The sequence below is a fragment of the Leptodactylus fuscus genome, chromosome 3 (assembly GCF_031893055.1).
Source record: "Leptodactylus fuscus isolate aLepFus1 chromosome 3, aLepFus1.hap2, whole genome shotgun sequence".
Classification (NCBI taxonomy): Eukaryota; Metazoa; Chordata; class Amphibia; order Anura; family Leptodactylidae; genus Leptodactylus; species Leptodactylus fuscus.
In genome coordinates, this window is record NC_134267.1 from 175,109,101 (window position 1) to 175,129,013 (window position 19,913).

Sequence of the window (19,913 nt, forward strand, 5' to 3'; positions counted from 1 at the left end):
TCTGTCTGTAGCCAGCTATGGAGTTTATTGATGCCCATATATAACAATGAAGCCAGGCTATAGTGTGTGGTACAAGGATCAGCACAGACACCGTAGAGATACATGAGGCTAGAGATGTTGTAAACCTGAGATGAGCCTATGTCCAGGCGTTTCCATGAAGATTTATGGATCTCCTGGGACATTACAGGAAGATTGGTCTATATTCCAATAGACAGTGAATTAAAATGGGAATGTTGCCCGTTTCTGGAATTTCATCTCCGCCAGTCAGGCAGAATGCATTTACTTAGAGAGGATGCATCTATCAGGTTACACAAAGCTTCCATCTGCTGTCTGAGTCAGCAAATAGAATGGAAGAAATAAGGAATAGCACTTTGTTCTTCATGCCTGCTCCTAGAGCGTGATGTTCGCAGATAGATCCTGTGTCCTACTTTCTACAGTCAGTGACCTATGGCTTGCTTATATCTTGGTTGAAGTCTCCTCTATACCCTCCAGTGATAACTGTATTTAAGATAACTGAAGACTTTTAGTGCAGTCATGCCTAAGCTGCAGAAGAAACTTCTCTTTTGTCTGGCTGGTACACTGAGCTTCGCCTGTGCCTTGGCAATTGCAGTTGCTTTAGGCATTCAGCTATGGGTAAAGGCGACAGTGTTGTGTAAGACAGGAGCGCTTCTAGTCAATGCTACAGGAGATGAGCTGCAGAAGTTTATTGGGGAGATCCAATATGGCCTGTTCTATGGACAGCGAGTGAAGCAATGTGGACTTGGCGGGAGACCTATGACATTTTCATGTAAGTAGTCTTGGTGTTGTATGTTTGTTTTACTTATTATTTAGTATTAGACAATATACACGTGATATAATCTTACCTGATCTCCATTAATATAGCTCAGGAAACAAGAAATACAGGGTTACAATTCAGCTCCCAAATGTTAATCTAATTTAATTTGATTTATGTTCTTTCCATGGGTTAGAGGTGCATGTATCACTTCCCATAGATGGAACCCAAATCTACAAATTGCTGTTATTTTATCAGGTGCTATACACCTCCATATGTGTGAGTCTATCTGTCAAGTACATGATACCTATACATGTCTTTAAATTATGTACTCTATGGCTTAAGCTTTCCTTTGGGCTCAGGTTACAAGTTGTCAAAGAACATATGAATCATGGGAAACTCACAATAGCAGTGTGACTACAGTTATTCCCAACAGACAAACATGATTTCTGAGGTCACACGTGAAAATTATGCGACTGACATAATCTCTCTTCAGCCTGATAGGGAATAACTTTAAGCCACATTACAACCAAGATTCTCATATAACTTTTCATCGATTCCTCTAATATTTAGATATATTATTATATCATGTATTGTCACACCTATGTACTGTATGTATATACATTTGCTACCTACCATTTAGTAGAGGCTGTGATGACACACTCACACAGTGAATATAACATTTTAGTGGTAAGTTTGTCTATGAACATTGAGAAGATGAATAGAATATGTGCCATCTTGACCAAAATGCCACGTGTATGTAGATTTTTACTGTACACTTTAATAATTATTACCATTGACAAGCCAAGAATATTATTGAGATATATCACATAGAGCAGTTCGATAATGAACATTATCAGTATACAAAGCTAGTTCGCACATACTCCAGAAACATGACAGGTGCGGAGCTTATCTCCTTCACACATACTATTTACAGCATAATATACAACTAATAAGGGTATTTTAACAAGTTTGGTGTTTTGTTATGTTTCGTAAGAATTTCCTTTATAGACAATGTTCATGGAGTATAATCACTTTTGTGACACAAGTTTAGTAATTCCTAAAGTTAAGGTGCCATCTAACAAGACGCAGCAAAAAAACGCTATGGAAAAAAATACGGCGGAAACACATAGCAGTCCAAAAAGTTTTCTTCTGTGGACTTACTGCCCCTATTATACCTATATGGAAAGAAACTGTTTCCGCAGGTATATTTGACATGCTTCGACATGGGCATTTATGAAAACGCAGCTTTTCTGCTTCAGATTTCTTTCTGCAATGTATGAATGGGTTTAAAAAGAATCCCATCCACTTTGTAGGTACTGTAATATACAGTGTTTTTTGCCACATCAAAAATGTCGTATTTTCATAACATGGGGTTCCCGCCATATAGGGCAAAGAAAAAAATCTCAACTAACTTTGCAACTATGAACAATTTGAGGCTGTGTCATGGATGTAATTTTTATGTTGCTTTAGAGCCTGTGCCTTATATTTGCACACTATAATAAAGTAATCCACAGTGACCAGTCTAAAATCTGATTTGGAGACATGGTCTGATATTTGGGGCTGAGATTGTTAAAGGCGATGTTTGTGGGTTATGTTATTTTCTATATCTTGCCTGATGTACTATACATGTGCTATGATAGAAAGGTGTAATGATTATTGTTGCCAACTGTTGGAGTGCTTTTACTCTAAAACCTGCATGTACCTTCTATTCACACTGATGTTATGGCTACCACTTATAACTTACGCATGACACTTTACAGGATCTGATGAACTAAGAAAACAGACCCCCTGACCCTTCGTTCACATCTGCGTTCGGTATTCCGTTCGGGGAGTCCGCATGAGGACACCCCCTCCCCGAACGGAATAGTGAACGCAATTGTAAGCGCTTTGCAGCGAAAGCACACAGACCCCATAGACTATAATGGGGTCCGTGTGCTTGCCATGCGCTGCCCGCACGAATCATATGAACTACTTTCCTGTCCGCATGAACCCTGCAGAGATCTTGCGGCAAGCCTATGGGGTCCGTGTGCTTTCACTGGCACACCGCTTGCAGTTGCGTTTTGTATTCCGTTCAGGTGGGGGGGTCCTCATGCAGGCTCGCCCGGACGGAATACCAAAGCAGATGTGAACGAGGCCTGACTTGCAATGGAGTACATATTATTTGTATGGCAGGACTTGCACTCTGTGTTAAACTGTTCTTACTGCCATAAGTGATGGAAAATTTAAAGGGGCCAAGAGAGAAGACCATAAACCCATTGTGAACATAGCCTTATAACATGTTTGTAGATCTTGAATTATTGAGCACTTAGAATAGACTAAGTAACAGAGGTAAGAAAATGCGTAAAGGCCATCACCTATGGGGGGCTACTGATTGGAATAGGTGAACTGCGGCTAAATTGGTTATTGACAGTATGCAGAATGCTATTGATATAATCAGTGGCCACAACTATTCCTGTTTTACAATACTATACTTATATATTGCTAGCTAGCCAGGTAGTTGGGTCTTTTTGTTCTTTTGTTGTGTAATAGATATGACTTTTGTAGCACTTACCTTTAGTCATTATTTATTTAGTGCCAGCAGGTTCCAGAAGTTGTGCAATGCTAGGTAACTGTATACTAAGAGCTTGCTGTAGTGTAACGTGATAAGGCTTTAATAGAACTCCTGTACAATGCAACACCTACTGTACAATGGAGATATTATCTCAATGTATATTATTCAATTAATCAGATATAGGTATATTTTTCTATGAAAAGTTATCATAGTTTTAGTGCAGCTCACCAGGTTGCCCAGCGACTCTTGATAATGGATGGCACCATAATACCAAGCTGTTCTCTTGAATATAACATATGACGCAGCATGCCATTTTTTTTTTACTGTTAGTTTATAGCAAAACTGACAGGTATTGGCCCTTCTCACCTCAGTTGTCATATATTATTTGTCATAACAGAGAAACATTACAATTGTATAACTTATAGAACTACCCGATCTACTTAAATTAGCTGATTTACATACAAGAAGTAAGCCATATAGGTGTCAGGGCTGTTATAGAGCTTCTGTACCTGTAACATGTATCCTCTACAACTAACTATCCGTACTATCCTATCTAGACTAACTATCCTCTGTATTGCGCATGATTTTAATTTCATATACTGTAGCTCTAACAAAAAGAAAATCAAGCCATGCTCCATCAAGATTAATGGACTTCATCTAACTACCGAGTTGTATACCCTTCATGCACTACCATGCAAACTCTGTAATAATGGTGTTAGAGTTTCTGGGGGAATTCATCGATCCCTCTATGCCAGTTTTCCAGCACACAAGGATGATCAAGGCCCTTCTTACACCAAATGTGTGCCGCACGGCACACCAGGTTCCTGACATAAGTTAGAAAGGACATTTTCTCTGCTTCCTACCTGGAATAGATATCCATTCTGGTTCTAGGAACTACGACAGATTTAGGAAAAGGCCGCAGTCTCTTCATAAATCTCTTGGACCCAGTTGGGCCGTTTATTAAGACTGATGCAGGAGTGAACCATGGGTTTCTGCCGCCTGAGGCGGACGTCAGAAAGCTGCCCCCCTGGAGGAGGAGGCGGAGCAGAGGGGGTGGGACCGAGTGGAAGGGGTGGGGCCGCACTGAGGGGCGGGGCCAGGCAGAGGGGGCATCTTTAGCAGGCAGGGAGAGGACCTGCTCTCTGCCTGAGCGTGAGGGGTGGCCACTGGAGCAGCGCTGCTCCAGCGGCCTCCCCAATCCACCGCTCAGTGACAGTGACCCTAAGCCAGTCCAGGACAGCTTGTCCTGGACTGGCTTAGGTCAGCAAAAATGCTGCCCTCCCCAAGGGCCCTGGCATAGCGCCGCCTGAAGCGGTCGCTTCAGGTCGCCTCATGGGAGGTGCGGTGCTGGACTGATGGATATGAAAGTGTTAATAAATGTGCCCATATAGGCCAGTCTGAGATAAGCAATTCTCCATAGAAACCAGGAGGAAAATTCCAATGGTCAGGAAGTATTGGACATATCATTAATGATCACAGCAGACAAGTAACCCAGGGACACAACAGTTTTTAGGGGCAGATTTACAAATCCTATCAAATATAGAATCAATTTAGACTACACAACAAAAGAGTAATATCGCTCGACCAACTATAAGACAAATATGCAATTATAAATGCAGAGTATGAACTGTGGGCTGCACGGAAAAAACACTCTGGACTGTTAAGGAGCTTGATACAATACAGAAAAATGGATAAAAAAAACCACAGCAAATTGAAATAATATTAATTATGTACACCTTAGTTCTGCCTTCATTTCATGAGTATATAAATGGACATTTTTGTTTCTATATTTAAAAAAATGTAAAAAAAAGTTTGCAATAGGATGTCTTATCTGTTGCAATTGACTTCCAAACAAGCAGTATACATTTGGATCAGCGAGCACTCCTAACTCCTCTCTCTGCTGTGTTCTATGATGAGAGCAGGGAGATGAGTCATCATCAGCAGTAGCCTATGCTGTACACACAGGAGACAGTGCTCACTGAGACATCTGGTGCTCTCTGGAGGCTACTTAGCATATGAGTAAAAGCGGGCTCATTCAAAAACGATTGAGGGGATTAACATACAAAAGGTAGGTGTGGAATAGCCTTTCTAAAGGCTGTGCAAGTATGTGCTTAGTTAAAAATGACTTTTTCCAATGACAAAGCCCCTTTAAGTAACCAGTGGGCCAAATAGATATACCAGCTTGACCATCAGCAACATGTGAGTTTGAGAAATGGAAAGGTTGCTCTAACATTTCCTCCCCATTATTTTGGCCCTTCATAACACTGCATTCAGTTATCTTATGCCTTTCCTTCTTCATTACACAAATTTTCCTACAAGAAAATAGTGATCACTGACTGCCTATTATCTCTAGGTACCCCAGAGGTATAGGTTTAGGCTCCCTAAATTTTATAACAAGTTCTTGCACTTCCCAAGTGTCATTTATAACCCCGGCTCCTTCTGTCAGGTAGCTCCCATTGGCACTATGGCCTGGTTTTGACTGCTACCATTGCATTCTGTAAAGCTACTATCTGATCTTACTGCCCACTATAATGGATGCCATTTTTACTTAGTGGCCCTCCATTGTGGCTCATGTATAGGATCTCCAGGGGGCTTCAAGATGGGACCTTTGCTATGTCATCTATTAGGGGACTACACCTTTTAATTTAACGTAAGTAAGCAACAACAAGGAAAATGCACTGCTCTGTAATATACAGTGAGATTGGTGTGAAGAAATATATTTTACATTGGACAGGAAACTGTTAATGAGCATTGGTCGGTCACTTTATATTTCATGGATCACTTTTGTTGAAGCAGATGTACACAGATGAATATTGGCAGGATAGCTTTATACTTGATGAGCACTAGTTATTATGGATATATTCGGAGAGGCAGTATACATTTACAGCATATGTTTCTGTATTGGATGAGTTTGTTATTCATATACAAATTGCAGAGGGGTTACACTGAGAAAGCAGAGAAACATTACCCCCCCCCCCCCCCTCCCCGCGAACCAATCTATCTCTTGTAATTATATAGGAATTTGCTTGTCCTGTAAGCTTAATTGTTGTGGGAAAACCCGTCGGCCTGAGCTGCTCCTGCAAATTCCCATCAATTTATGGGTCGTCAGTTTATTTTCACAAAGGTCATTGACATCCACACACATAGGACAATTATTCATTATTTTCCCTGGTGCCTCTATTTATTCCTAGTGGATCATTGGAGTCACATGTAAAATTTTAATGATGTCTTTGCTGAACTGCCAATAAAATGTCACACAGGGCCACATAAATAAAGGAATCCAATTTGCAGTCCCACACCCAGCAGCTGACTACGGCCCACTGTAATAGGCTGAATCAGAATTATCTGCTAGTGTACTATATAAATAGCAACCTAGTGAAACGCATTTATCAGTGTACTGCAGCTGTACAGTCATTCTTACCCATAGTCGTGCAGGACCAAGTACAGACTCGAGCCATATCAATGACAGTTTTGTATGTAGTGGCAGAATTTGCTAAACTACCTGGTGAATCTGATGGAGTTTAAGTAATCTGGTAGTTGTAAATATTATACTAATGTAGATTTAGTACTTTCTGTTTTTTGATTGTCCGGTAACTATATTCTTGGGTTTGTTGAAGTTGAAGCCAGATGTGACCTCCTGACTATACTGCACAGGCCCCAGGAGATCCCAAGGAAGAGTCAAGACTCAGGGTAAGTTCACACGTAGCTATTTGGATCGGAATCTGAGGCGGAGGCTGCCTCAAGTTCCGATCCAAAAGCTGGGTCACCGTGACTGAAAGCCGGTGCACTGCACCAGCATCCAGCTGCGCACTCCGCTCCAGATTTGGACCAATGAATATGCCTAGTTCAGAGGAGGGAGTGTCATCAGGCCGAATCGCGAGGTGTCTCAGCCTGAAGAATGAGCATCTCACTTCTTTTTTTCCAGGAGCTGGAAAAAACGGCTCCTGGAAAAAGCTCCTGAGCAGCTCCCATTTATTTCAATGGGAGCCGTCTGTTTGGTCAGGATTTGGAGACGGTCTCAAAACCCTGACCAAAAAACTATGTGTGAACTTACCCTTAATTCTGGCAGAATAAAACATTCAACTCTGTCAAACACAGTGACGAACAAGACTGGGTTCCACAGGTTTGGGGCCCTAAACCCAACAGCGAAAGGAAATTGTGCTGGTTTAGGGAACCCAACCAGGTGACAGGTTTTCTTTAAAGGGGTTGTCCCATCACAAGGATCCTATCTATACTGCTTGTTAATGTGGATGTAAGACTTTTCCTAAATACATTGCTTCAGCAAAACTGCTTTGTTTGTCCACTATCTTACTTTATTCATTTTTTTGGGACACATCCCTTGACTTATCTGGTCATAAGTCAAGTGATGTATCTGCCTGCTCTGAGGGGGGAGGGAGGAGGGGCTATGTGCACGGGAGCGAGCCTGGAGGGGGGGGGGGTAGTTTACCCTTTGAGGGGAAGGGGCCGCCAATATAGACCCGGCATCCGCTGTAATAGAGAGGCAGATGCCGGGGAGGGTTAGACGCCAGCACCATCGCTATGCTTCTGTCCTGCATGAAGCCAGCAGCGGCAGGAGCGATGCTGCTATTCCGGGGGGAGGGGGGGGCGGAGAAGCGGAATAACAGCATCGCTTCTGCCGCTGCTGGCTTCATGCAGGGTGGAAGCATAGCGATGTTGCTGGCATCTGTGCCGGCGTCTGTGCATCTGTGCCGGCGTCTACACTCCCCGGCATCCGCCTCTCTATGACAGCGGATGCCGGGTCTGTATTTACATATGCAAAGCCAAGCGGCGAGATGCCGCTGGCCCTGCGTGCACGCTCATAGACCAGTCTAGCCTTCACAATGCGAATACAGACCTGGCATCCGCTGTAATAGAGAGAGGCGGATGTCGGATCTGTATTCGCATTGTGAAGGCTAGACTGGTCTATGAGCACGCACGCAGGGCCAGCGGCATCTCGCCGCTTGGCTTTGTATATGTGACCCCGCCCACCAATGACGCAACAAAGCTGGAAGACAGAAGATTTTATAGCAACGAAGACTGGTGAGTATGCGACGTGGGACAACCCCTTTAAGCTGATGATATTTTTGGATTCTTTGGCTGTCACCTTGAAAGTGCTGTAACTGACCACTAATGCATACTTGTTGTATTTCTTGTTCTTATTTATTGCAACACATTCTTGAACAAATATGTAGAACTTATAATATTCAATTAAAATCTAGTATTTGTCTTTTTTAATAACACCTCATATATATTTTTTCTGTTTCAGTTTTTCCAGACATGCTGAATGTTATTCCTGCCAGCATGCATGTCAGTGTGGTTATATTCACTACAGCACTTATTGTGTTTGCTCTTGTGGGGACTGGCTTCTTCATGTTCAATGCCTTTGGAAAACCTTATGAAGCGCTACATGGTCCTGTAGGATTATATCTCTGGTGCTTCATTTCATGTAAGTGATTTAGCTTTCCTTGCATATTCCAGGGAGCAAGCAGACTACATACATACAATGCTACTATACTTTATCAGAATTCACTGTTGTAATCAGACTAGAGAGATGTCTTAGAGAGTCAATACAGCATTTTTTTGTCTGGTATACAATAATTGTGATTTATTATGAGCTAATTCACTTATTATACAGACAGGTGATTTAGCATTTACTTACTCCTTCACCTTCCCACAATGCTTCTCTCTAGCCACTCACAAATAAGGACACACAATAGACCATATCTATACAAACGTCTCTACCTAAGTCAGCAAACTCGCCTCTTCACCTATCAGACTACAACCTACTTACATTCTCATCCCGTCCCTTTTGTCAATTCTTATTCCCCCTAAGCTAAGAAAATTGAACACGCTTGTAGGAAGTGTACACATCTAGACATTAACACACTCTCTATGTAAGGGAATTGTTAGTTGTGCAATTCTGTAGTGCTGCTGCTGAAGCAATGGAAAAAGGGGAAGACAGACAGTGAGCCCTAAACTTGATCCAGCTCCTGTCCCTACCTAATTTCCACAACTGTCACAATGACAGGAGCAACTTGGTGATGGTCCCTTACTGAAATAAGTATCACACAGAACAAGACGGGTCAAAACAACACAGAAGCGAAGTCAGCAAGCAAGGGTCAAGGCCAGAGATACAAGGCAAATCCAGAGACAAAATCGTAATCCAAAAGAGTAGTCACATGGGAAGCCAAAGGTCAGTAATACGATAGTAAGAGAAAGTAGGAAGCTAGCGAGGACAAAGTCACAGGACAGAATCAAACTAGCCAGCAAACCTGTGTGAGCTGATGACCTGTATATAGGAAACCCAGGACAGAGGGAAACAAGGTGCAGGAGATGGATGTGGTGGAAATTCAATTACAGAGGAGAGGAAATAGAGCAGTGTTCACACAGAGCAGCAAAAAACTCTACGCAAATAATCCAGCTGAACACACCTCCTGTGCCGCAGCGTGCAAGTGGATGGTGGCGCAGACACCTGAACAGGCAGAGACATTACACTCTGATTCTTTGACCTTCACTTCCGGATGCAGAAGAGGCCCCTGCTTTATATAACACTATATTTTAGCTCATACACACATTAGAACTTGACATATCAATATGCAGCCCTGGAACACCAATTTGGCCAAACAATGGCAAGCTTTAAGGGTTGCACAGTGGCTATGGAAGGAAACTCACTCCATGGAAGACCTTATACATACAAGCCAGTTGTTCTTATCCCTCCTTTTTCTATATACCTGGTATTTCTCCTAAATAAGCATGAACAAGCAACTGAACATTAACCTCTATGCATTGTACTGTATCATAGCTTCATGTTAGTGAATGGGTATTTTCTGCATTGGTATACTTGCCAAACGTCCAGACTTTAGTGGGACTATTCTGTAAACCAGACCACAACAGCAGGGATGGAGTGTCTCTCGGGCGAAGTGTGCAGTCTGCATGTGTTCTGGTGTCCATTCTATTCCGGTGTCCCTTCTATTTCAATATATTTATTGGACTTGCTCTATAAATATCGGAATAGAAAAAACATTGCAACATACATCAGAACACGTGTAGACGACATACCTGGCATGTGTATGAAGCCTCAATCTCTGAAACAAGGTTCTGATGTATTTTGAGGGCTTTACCAGGTGGGTTGGAGTGAGGTTTAAAATGTCCTATAATTTAGGTTTTGCATGCTGGTAAGGGTGTATTTGTATTTGTATTTTGAGGGAAAATATATATGTGCATACAATATCATTCACACATCAATACTATTCTGGTAACTATAAGGAATTACCATATTTGTATATAATTTGTTAAAACTATGTGATTGCTAACACTACCATACAATAATGCACATTTCTATACCGTATGTTCTTGCATTATAGGTTCCTGCGGATGTCTTGTCCTAATCCTCTTCTCCTCTGAAGTGAAGATACATAATCTTTCAGAGAAGATAGCTAATTACAAAGAAGGAGCTTTTTTATTTAAGACTCATAGCGAGCACTATGAAACGTCATTTTGGATTGTCCTCATTTGCACTCTGCTACATTTTGCAAACATGCTTCTAATTCGATTAGCTGGTTTTGATTTTCCCTTCTCAAAATCAAAGGAGCACGATACAAGTTCTGGAGCTATTGATCTGATGTACTGAGATGAGTTGTACATGAGACAGGAGGAGCGTGTTACACTACACCCTGCGGTCTGTACGCACAGAACATTTATAGAGATATTCAAATGAAACATTCCAAGTATCAGGACAGAGTTTGGATTCCTACTGCCATTTTGAAGGCTAATTCTCATGCTGGCAATAGCAGGGGAGCTTTAAAAGTGAAAAGTCCATAAGACACGGACTATTCAGTGTTATAAGAATGTAAGCCATTTTTACTTAACACCATATGTAAGTCATTCAGCAGTAGAATAAAAATCATGCAAGTAACAAGGTAGCACAGAATAGATACACCACTGTTCTGTACAAGGAGAATCCTCTGATGAAGAAAATAATAATATGATTTCATGGTGGAATCACTTTTAAACCGAGCCTACCAAGACAAAGGGGTTTTCAACGAGTTAAATATTGATGACCTATCCTCAGCAAATTGGTGGATTGGTGGACACCTGACAAACCCTGCGGACTCTTTAATGAATACTGAGCACAGTGCGATATGATACTATGCTTGGTATTGCAGATCAACCCACCCACATCAATGTGACTGAGCTGCAGAACAGGCAGTGTTACGTATGAACATGATGTCACAGGCTTGTGAAAATGAAGCTGTCCTTACCTGAGTAGTGTAGGATAGGTCATCAGCATGAGGCTAAAGCCCCACATTGTGGAAACACAGCTTTTTTTGTTGCAGATTTTGTTGCGTTTTGTATTAGCCAAAGTCAGGAGTGGATTAAGTAGAAAGTAGAAGGAGTTGCCTATATATTTCCATTTCCATTTGTAGCCATTCTTGGCTTTGGCTCAAAAAAGCGCAGCAAAATCAGCAACAAAAAAGGCTGTGTTTCTGCAACGTGGGGCCTCAGCCTAAATTCCTGATAAACCCCTTATATCAGGAGCCCCACGTAGCATAAATGCAGTGGTTTGGCCAAGACGTTTTACAGTCTCTGCAAAGCGAACGCCACACTGGGATTTCCAAAATCGTCCCGACTTCGGAAATTGCAGCATGTCAATTGTGCCTATGGAAATGTTGGCAGGTTTTCATAGAGATAAATGGAAGCCGAAAGTCTGCAGAGGTAACACTTTTTTTTAATGTAGATTGTGAGCCCCACATAGAGCTCACAATGTATTTTTTTTTTCCAGATCAGTATGTCTTTTTGGAACATGGGATGGAAATCCATGCAAACACGGGGAGAACATAGAAACTCCTTGCAGATAGTTTTTTTTGCCCTTGGCAGGATTTGAACACCAGGACCCAGTGCTGGAAGGCTAACCACTAAGCCACCGTGTGGTCCCGGAGGTTTCACTTTCTGTTAGAAGTACTGCAGGAAAAAGTGTGAGGCGTTTTTGCCCTTTTTTTTCTGCAGCGCTTTTTTTTGCTGTGGCCTTCCACACCAGGCCTAACCTATAAGGGTTTCCACTTTTGTTTTGTTTGTTTTTACTGCATAGGGAAACTGAAAATAAGAAACAATATATAATGTTCAAATGGAGCATCAACACTCGGCTGCAGTGCGGCCCAAAGGGCAGAGTGACCCAGGACCCAAATGGAGACTTTCCATTGTATCCCTAGCCAAAGGGACAAGTAAGTATCTTAAGCCTAGCTATGCCATAAAAAAATATTAACTGGAGCACCCCTTTAACTAATCACAACAAAACTGGTCTTAAAGTGGCATCAGAAATACATAATAAAATAAGAGGCAGATATCGAGGATGAGAAATTACTGACATACTCTATCCTGTCATAAAACCGCACTGAGACATTCTCATTGGGCAGAGGGTAAAATGATCCAGATTCAGACATAGCCTACTCCTGCCTATAAGTATAAATGTTTAACTTTATGATGAAAATAATATTGTTGATTTGATCTGATGTGGATATATATTAAATTCACTAAAGGGCTTTTTGCCCAAGACAGCTCCCTACGGTCACCTGTTTTTGCTGCAGGAACTTACAATTGGCTACATATTCACTCTGTTGCAGCTACTACAGTAGAAATATAGTATTGTGTTTGTAGATGTTCACCAGTATAATACATGGATGGCTCATGCCCATCAGAATGGGCGACATTCACCTGCCGATCATAGAAACAGTTTCCACCGTCTATGACATCCATATGTGCTATCAGGGAATATAGACAAGAATCATCTTGGTTCTCACTTTCTGCAGTAACATGTCAACAACTGGTGACTACCTCTGTTATTACTCGTTCACACAGAGAAAGTTACTTGTCAACTTCTAAGAAGTGATATGGCTGAGGCTTCACATTGCGGAAACGCAGCTTTTTTTGTTGCAGATTTTGTTGCGTTTTTTTTAGACAAAGTCAGGAGTGGATTGAGCAGAAGGGAGAAGTATAAAAACTTGCTAGATATTTCCCATTCCTCTTGTAGCCTTTCCTAGGTTTGGCTCAATAAAACGCAGGAAACTCTGCAACAAAAGAAGCCGCGTTTCCGCAACGTGGGGCCTCAGCCTAATCATAACAAGCAAAATGGCTGCACTTTCTGTTACTACGTTTTTAACAAAGGCTAAACTAAAAAATCCCAAAATATTTCTGTACATAAAAATTGTTATTGAACGCTTGCTTTATAATGTCTGATTCAGAAATATATATCCATATTCAGAGGTGAAGACTCAAGTTCCTTCACGCCAATACATTATCTGTAAGTGTCCCCCAACTATCAGACATTGTTTGTGACAATGGTCTCCTTATTAGGGTCTGCTCAGGCTCCAGGGCCCATGTACAACCACAGGGGACATAGTAAGTGACAAGTGGAACTCCATGTTGATGATGATGATGATGATGATGATGATGATGAAGATTGTGCCAAACATTTTGGTAATAGGCATGTTTACATAATTGATTGTATAATGATTTTATTAGATGACATCACACTTTATTAATAAAATCAATAAATATTTCAACATAATTTGTTGTTTTTTTGTAATTCATTGCACTCCTCTAGGATTGAAGAATGACACCTATAATTATATGGGTAAAGTTGTAGAGCCCTGATGTCAACCTGTCCACCTCTCCCCTCTTCCTTGCTCAACAGGACACTATGAGGTATCATAATACTTATGCAGATCAGATAATATGCACAAGCTTGTAGAGAAGGAACTCAGTGTTATCTGTGTGTTTATATAAAGAGATAACAGACCTGGCTTTATCAGCAAACTGTAATTAGCTTTACTGATTGTCCTGCCACTGGAGCAGTGAGTGATGTCACTTGTCCTATCTCACAGGTCCATGGTTATGGTAACACTGTGTAAACAATAGAAGGAATAAGTTCATATAGCAGGCAAACAAAGCAGCATTTCTAAAGCAATATATAGGAAAAGTCTTCAATTTATATCAGCTACCGGTATAGATAGGATCCTTGAGATGGGACAACCCCTTTAACACCGCTGCTAGTGAGGCCATAAACATAACAGATCAGTACTTTCCTCTTCCTGGGCCTCAGTTTCTAGTGCCAGCAGTTCTAGTCATCTGTATACAGGCCCCCCAGCTGGCATCACCAGTAACGTCCCATTTGTGCAACCAAAGGCCTCAGCAATGACCTCTTCACAAACAGCATTGTGAAGAGGTAACTATTTCAGTCTGTGATTATCTGTGGTGGTTACCTGGCAAATACAGCATGGGGCCTGTATACAGACAAATAGAGATGCTGCCACTGGAAACAGAGATTCTGGGAGATATAATGTTTTCTATGCTTATAGGTCCACTATAAAAGTATTAAATAATAAAAAAATGAAATGGACAAACCCTTTAATGTAACCCCCCACCTACTAATTACTACTTATAATACTAAGGTGTTCTTAAGTTGCTGTGCAATGCCTAATCCCTAATTGTTAACTGGGGTGTTTCTTCATCATGGACCCACAATTTCAATGTTTTATTCACCAAGCCACTTAGTTATCAGAGATGAGTGAGTACTGTTCGGATCAGCCAATCCAAACAGCACGCTCGCATAGAAATGAATGGACGTAGCCGGCACCCGGGGGGGTTAAGCGCGCCGGCTACGTCCAAGCGGAAGTACCAGGTGCATCCATTCATTTCTATGGAGCGTGCTGTTCGGATCGGCTGATCCGAACAGTACTCGCTCATCTCTATTAGTTATCACTTTCGCCTTGTGACACGGTGCTCAATCATACTGGAAGAGCAATGTTTATCAACAAATTGATCCTGTATCATTGGGAGAAGTTGCTCTTTCAGGATGTTTAGATACAATTCTTTATTCGTGGCAGTGTTCTTAGGCAAAATTTTGAGTGAGCCCACCCCATTGGATGAAAAGCAAACCCACACATGAACGGTCTCTGGATGCTTTACTGTTGGCATGACTCATGGTAGAGATCATCTTTTCTTCTCTTGAAAATCATAAAGTAAGCAAGTGTTATAGTAATATTATTCTATGGATCAGTCATTGCTAGATTTACTTGGAATTTGTCAGAGTATATTCTCAAGAGAGTTCACACGCTGTAGACAGATATGCAGACATTTCTGTGACTCAGGCTGGGGCCCCACATGCGTAAACTGCGGATCCCATCCATACATTATAGAAAAATACCTGCAGCAGAAATGATGCGATTTCCAAAACCATTGCGTCTTTGGAAATTGCAGCATGGCAATTATACCTGCAGAAATGCCAGAGGTTACCCTATATGTATAACTGAAGCAAAAAGTCTGCAGAGCCAAACTCTGTGGACTTTCTATGAAAAGCGATGCGTTTCCAATGTGGTTTTTCCCGTGGCCTACATGGGACCGTAGCCTTAAAATGCATTCTATACAAGGGAAAGGAGCTGTTTCTGCAGCATGTGCATAGGTTTCTGCAAGTTCCATTTAAATAAATAGAACAGAGAAATTCCTGCAACAAATCTGCTGTATATGAATTCTCCCTAGCTCTTCTACTCTATGTGGGGGATATTATTTGTCATAGAATCTGTTCTGTCACGTCCTTGGATGACTTTAATACTCACATTTTGTCATGCTTCATGATTCATAGCAAAGAACAAAGACATAACTAATAGCTTAAGCATTAATGTATCCATAGTGACAGGGGAGGGACATTTTTCTCAATGCACTAACATATGCTGCAACTATAGCTCCAAAGTCACTATATAACCCAATGCAGTCTATGGGAAGAACAACACAACACAGAAGAGCTGAGAATGAAAGTTTTTTTCTCCTAACCTTGAGAATTTTACATGCCAGTCTGGATAAAGTGTGAGTTGATGTTTATACTGCCCTTGGCTCCATATCTAGTAAGCCTGTTCCATATATGTATTTGTAAGACGTTTCCAGTTTCTACAAAAAGTAGAAAGATGCTTTAGAGACACTTTGTCAAGGTGTGCATACAAGTACATACAGCAAAATCCAGTCTTTCTTATAAAAAACTGGTATTGTAAGTCTGCCATGGAATTGAGGGGGAGTCAACTTTGTTTTGCTTGTTGTTTATTGCACAATGTAGTTGACACTAATGATGAGATATAGTAAATAGCAATATTAATAAAAAGAGTAACAAAGTGATTCTACAGTCACCATATGTAGGTACAAAGATGAAACTTTATAGCACAATATTTCTTTCATTACGCTAAGTTAATATCTGTATTGGTGACTCTGTTAGCAGCCTCCATCACAAAATCTGCAGTATCTGCAAAATGTGTCAAAATTTGTGGACTAAAAAGTCCTGCATGCAGAACCATTTTGTCCCACAAGATGACCGATGCTAGAACCGAAGCCCAGCAGCCCCCACTATAGACTATGTGATCCTAGAGGCTCAGTTGCTGTAATTTTAAATATCTTGTGCTTCTGAACATGCCAAAAACTTCAAGTTATTCTAAAAAAAAGTGATTAATATTATTTTAATAACCCCTTAATGAACAGGTCTGTTTTGCCAATAGTGATCAAGCTATTTTTATTTTCCTGTAAAAGTTGCTATATTAGGGCTTGTTTATTGTGAAACACATTGCAGTGTTTAATGGCACAATTTGGGGTACATACATACCGTTGCATGTTATTAACTCTTTCTGGGAGGGAATAGATTAAAAACAATTGCACCATTGTCTTTTTACAATTTTACAACATTCCCCACACAGCTTAAATAACATGATAAAATTATTGTCCCTGTTTGATATCTTTAGTGATATGATATCAGATTTACTGTATATATACTTTTAAAAGAAATTTTTTTTTATTTCTTTCACATTAAAAATTTTTTTTATTTAAACCATATCTTTTTTCTTTTTCTGTCAATGAAATCTTGTGAGGTTTTTATTTTTTTTTTTTGCATAAAGACCTGAAAGTTCATTGCTATTTTGGGGAACATAGAACATTTTGGTCACTTTTTATAAAGTTCTTTAGGTGGTGGACAATCAAAGACCAGCAATTCAAGCAAAGTTTGTTCTTTTCAGTTTTTTTTACTGCGTTTGCCATATGGGATAAATATTGTAAGAGTTTTATTGTTTGGGTCTTTGCGGACACGGCAATACTATGTGTATTTTGGAATAGGGAAGTTAACGTTATATCTTAGTTATAGCTCCCCTAGTGGACTTGAATTTGTAATGTTTTGAATGCTGAGGCCAGGTTCACATCTTTGTTCAGTATTCCATTCAGGGAGTCCGCTTGGGGACCCCCCGAACAGAAACCTATACTCATCAAAAAGTGGTTAGCTAAAAAAACACACAGACCCCATAGATTATAATGGGGTCCGTGTGGTTTCCGCTCGGTGTCCACACAAATCATGCGGAGAGAAAAGTACTGCAGCAATACTTTTCTCTCCGCATGCTTTGTGCGGAAACCACACAGACCCCATTATAGTCTAGGGGGTCTGTGTGGTTTTTTAGCTAACCGCTTTTTAATGCATATAGGTTTCTGTTCGGCGGGTCCCCAAGCAGACTTCCTGAACGCAGATGCGACCCGGCCCTTACTTAACACATTGCACTATTTATGCAGTCAGTCAGTGCTAAGCTGACAGACAGAATTCACTAGACATCAGCAGTATACACTAGATATAAAGGCATCGACACAACTGCAATCACGTTCAAGGGCGTATCAATGTCTGACAGAGAAAGACCACTGCCTCCAAAACCACTCAAGGCTAAGGCCCCATGGACGATATGCAGTGCTAAAGCGCTGCAGGAAAAAACATGGCTGGACCACATTGCGGTTCTTCCCGCAGCACTTTGAACAGAAAGTTCTCAGAGTTATCTTCCACGCACTTTCTGTTACCGTTATATCTATGGGAAAGCCGCCGGCATTTCCATAGATATAATTGACATGCTGCGATTTCCAAAACTGCGCTGGTTTTGGAAATCGCAGCGTTTCCAAGCTGCAGTTTGAAATGCAGAGTGGGCATGGGATTCACATGAATCCCATCCACTTTGCAGATACTGTAAAACGCCGCAATTTTTCCCTCGGCATTTCCGCCACGGGCAAATTGTAGCCTTTCTGGCCCGTGGGGCCCCGGCCTAAGGCTGAGGCCCCAGGTTGTGGAAATGCAGCTTTTTTTGTTGCAGATTTTGCTGTGGTTTTTTGAGGCAAAGCCAAGAATGCCAACAGAAGAAAGCTATGTTTCTGCAACATAGGGCCTCAGATTAAGGACAGGGCCCACATAGTGTATATAAAAGGATTTTTCACATCCACACATTGCAGAAAATAATACGCAGTGGAAATTCTGCTATTTTAAAAACGCTTGCATTTTTGCAAATTGTAGCATTTCAATTAAACCTATGAAAATGCTGGCGGTTTCTATATAGGTATAATGGCAGCAAAAAGTCTGCAGAGGAAAACTCTGTGAACTCTCTATGAAAAACGCTGTGGGATGTATTTCCTCCATGGTTTTACCCATATCGCTTTTTGGCTGCAGCTCACAACATGGAGCCTTAGCATAAATGTAGTGGTTGCTATTGACAGCAGCATGTAAAGGGTTAAATACTTTGGCTCTGTGTTTTCTGGGCATTAACAGCACATGCCAGTCTGTTAGTTCACATCCAAACATCAGCGTCATGCAACACAGAACACCTGTGTCAGGCTCCGATACATACGCTATATAAAGGTGTACGTAGCACTATTAGGGAGCCTTCACACGGAGTTTATGCTCGCTCATTCTGAATGTAAACTCGTTTAGAGTGAGCGGCGTAAAAAACAGATCCCATTGACTTGAATGGGTGCCGGCATACGCGCACTACCCATTGAAATCAATGGGAGGCTTTTTTACCTATTGCTTTAAATGTGATACGCGTGTATCACATTGAAAGCAATAGGTAAAAAGCCTCCCATTGATTTCAATGGGTAGTGCGCGTATGCCGGCACCCATTCAAGTCAATGGGATCTGTTTTAACGCCACTCACTCTGAACGAGTTTACGTTCAGAATGAGCGGAACCTAAACTCCATGTGAAGGTTCCCTTAGGGTAAGCTCAGATGGGCTTTTTTGGATTAGAACCTGAGGCGGAGGCCGCCTCAGGTTCCAGTCCAAAAACTGGGTAGCCACGACTGAAAGCCGGTGCACTGCACCGGCATCCAGCTGCGCACTCCGCTCCAGAATGGGCCTAGTCCGGAGAGGGGAGTGTCTTCAGGCCGAATCGCGAGGCAAAACGGCCTGAAGAATGAGCATCTTGCTTCTTTTTTTCTGGGAGCTGGAAGAAACGACTCCTCGAAAAAACTCCTAAGCAGCTCCCATTGATTTCATAGGCAGCTGTCTTTTTGGTCATGATGTTGAGGCGGATACGGCCTCAACATCCTGACCAAAAATCTCTGTGTGAACTTACCCTGAAGCCCTCAGTGACCACTATAAAAAGGAATATTCAATCTAAATTCCAAATTACCCAGTATGTGCCAGGAGTGTAGGAGGAAAGCAGAATACCTGGAGCAAACCAGCACAAATGCAGGTGGAATAAGGAAACTCCATGCAATCATTGCACTAGTTCATATTTGTGCACTAAAGGCATTGCTAA

At 41.4% G+C, this 19,913-nt stretch overlaps 1 protein-coding gene across 1 annotated transcript; it reads left to right on the forward strand.

Moving 5' to 3' along the window:
- Positions 1 to 238: 238 nt before the first annotated feature.
- On the forward strand, positions 239 to 11,293 carry CLRN1 (clarin 1). Its single transcript, XM_075268814.1, has 3 exons — positions 239 to 787; positions 8,593 to 8,772; positions 10,691 to 11,293. The coding sequence occupies exons 1-3, from the start codon at positions 535 to 537 to the stop codon at positions 10,954 to 10,956; spliced, it is 699 nt and encodes a 232-aa protein (XP_075124915.1). The 5' UTR covers positions 239 to 534; the 3' UTR covers positions 10,957 to 11,293.
- Positions 11,294 to 19,913: the final 8,620 nt, after the last annotated feature.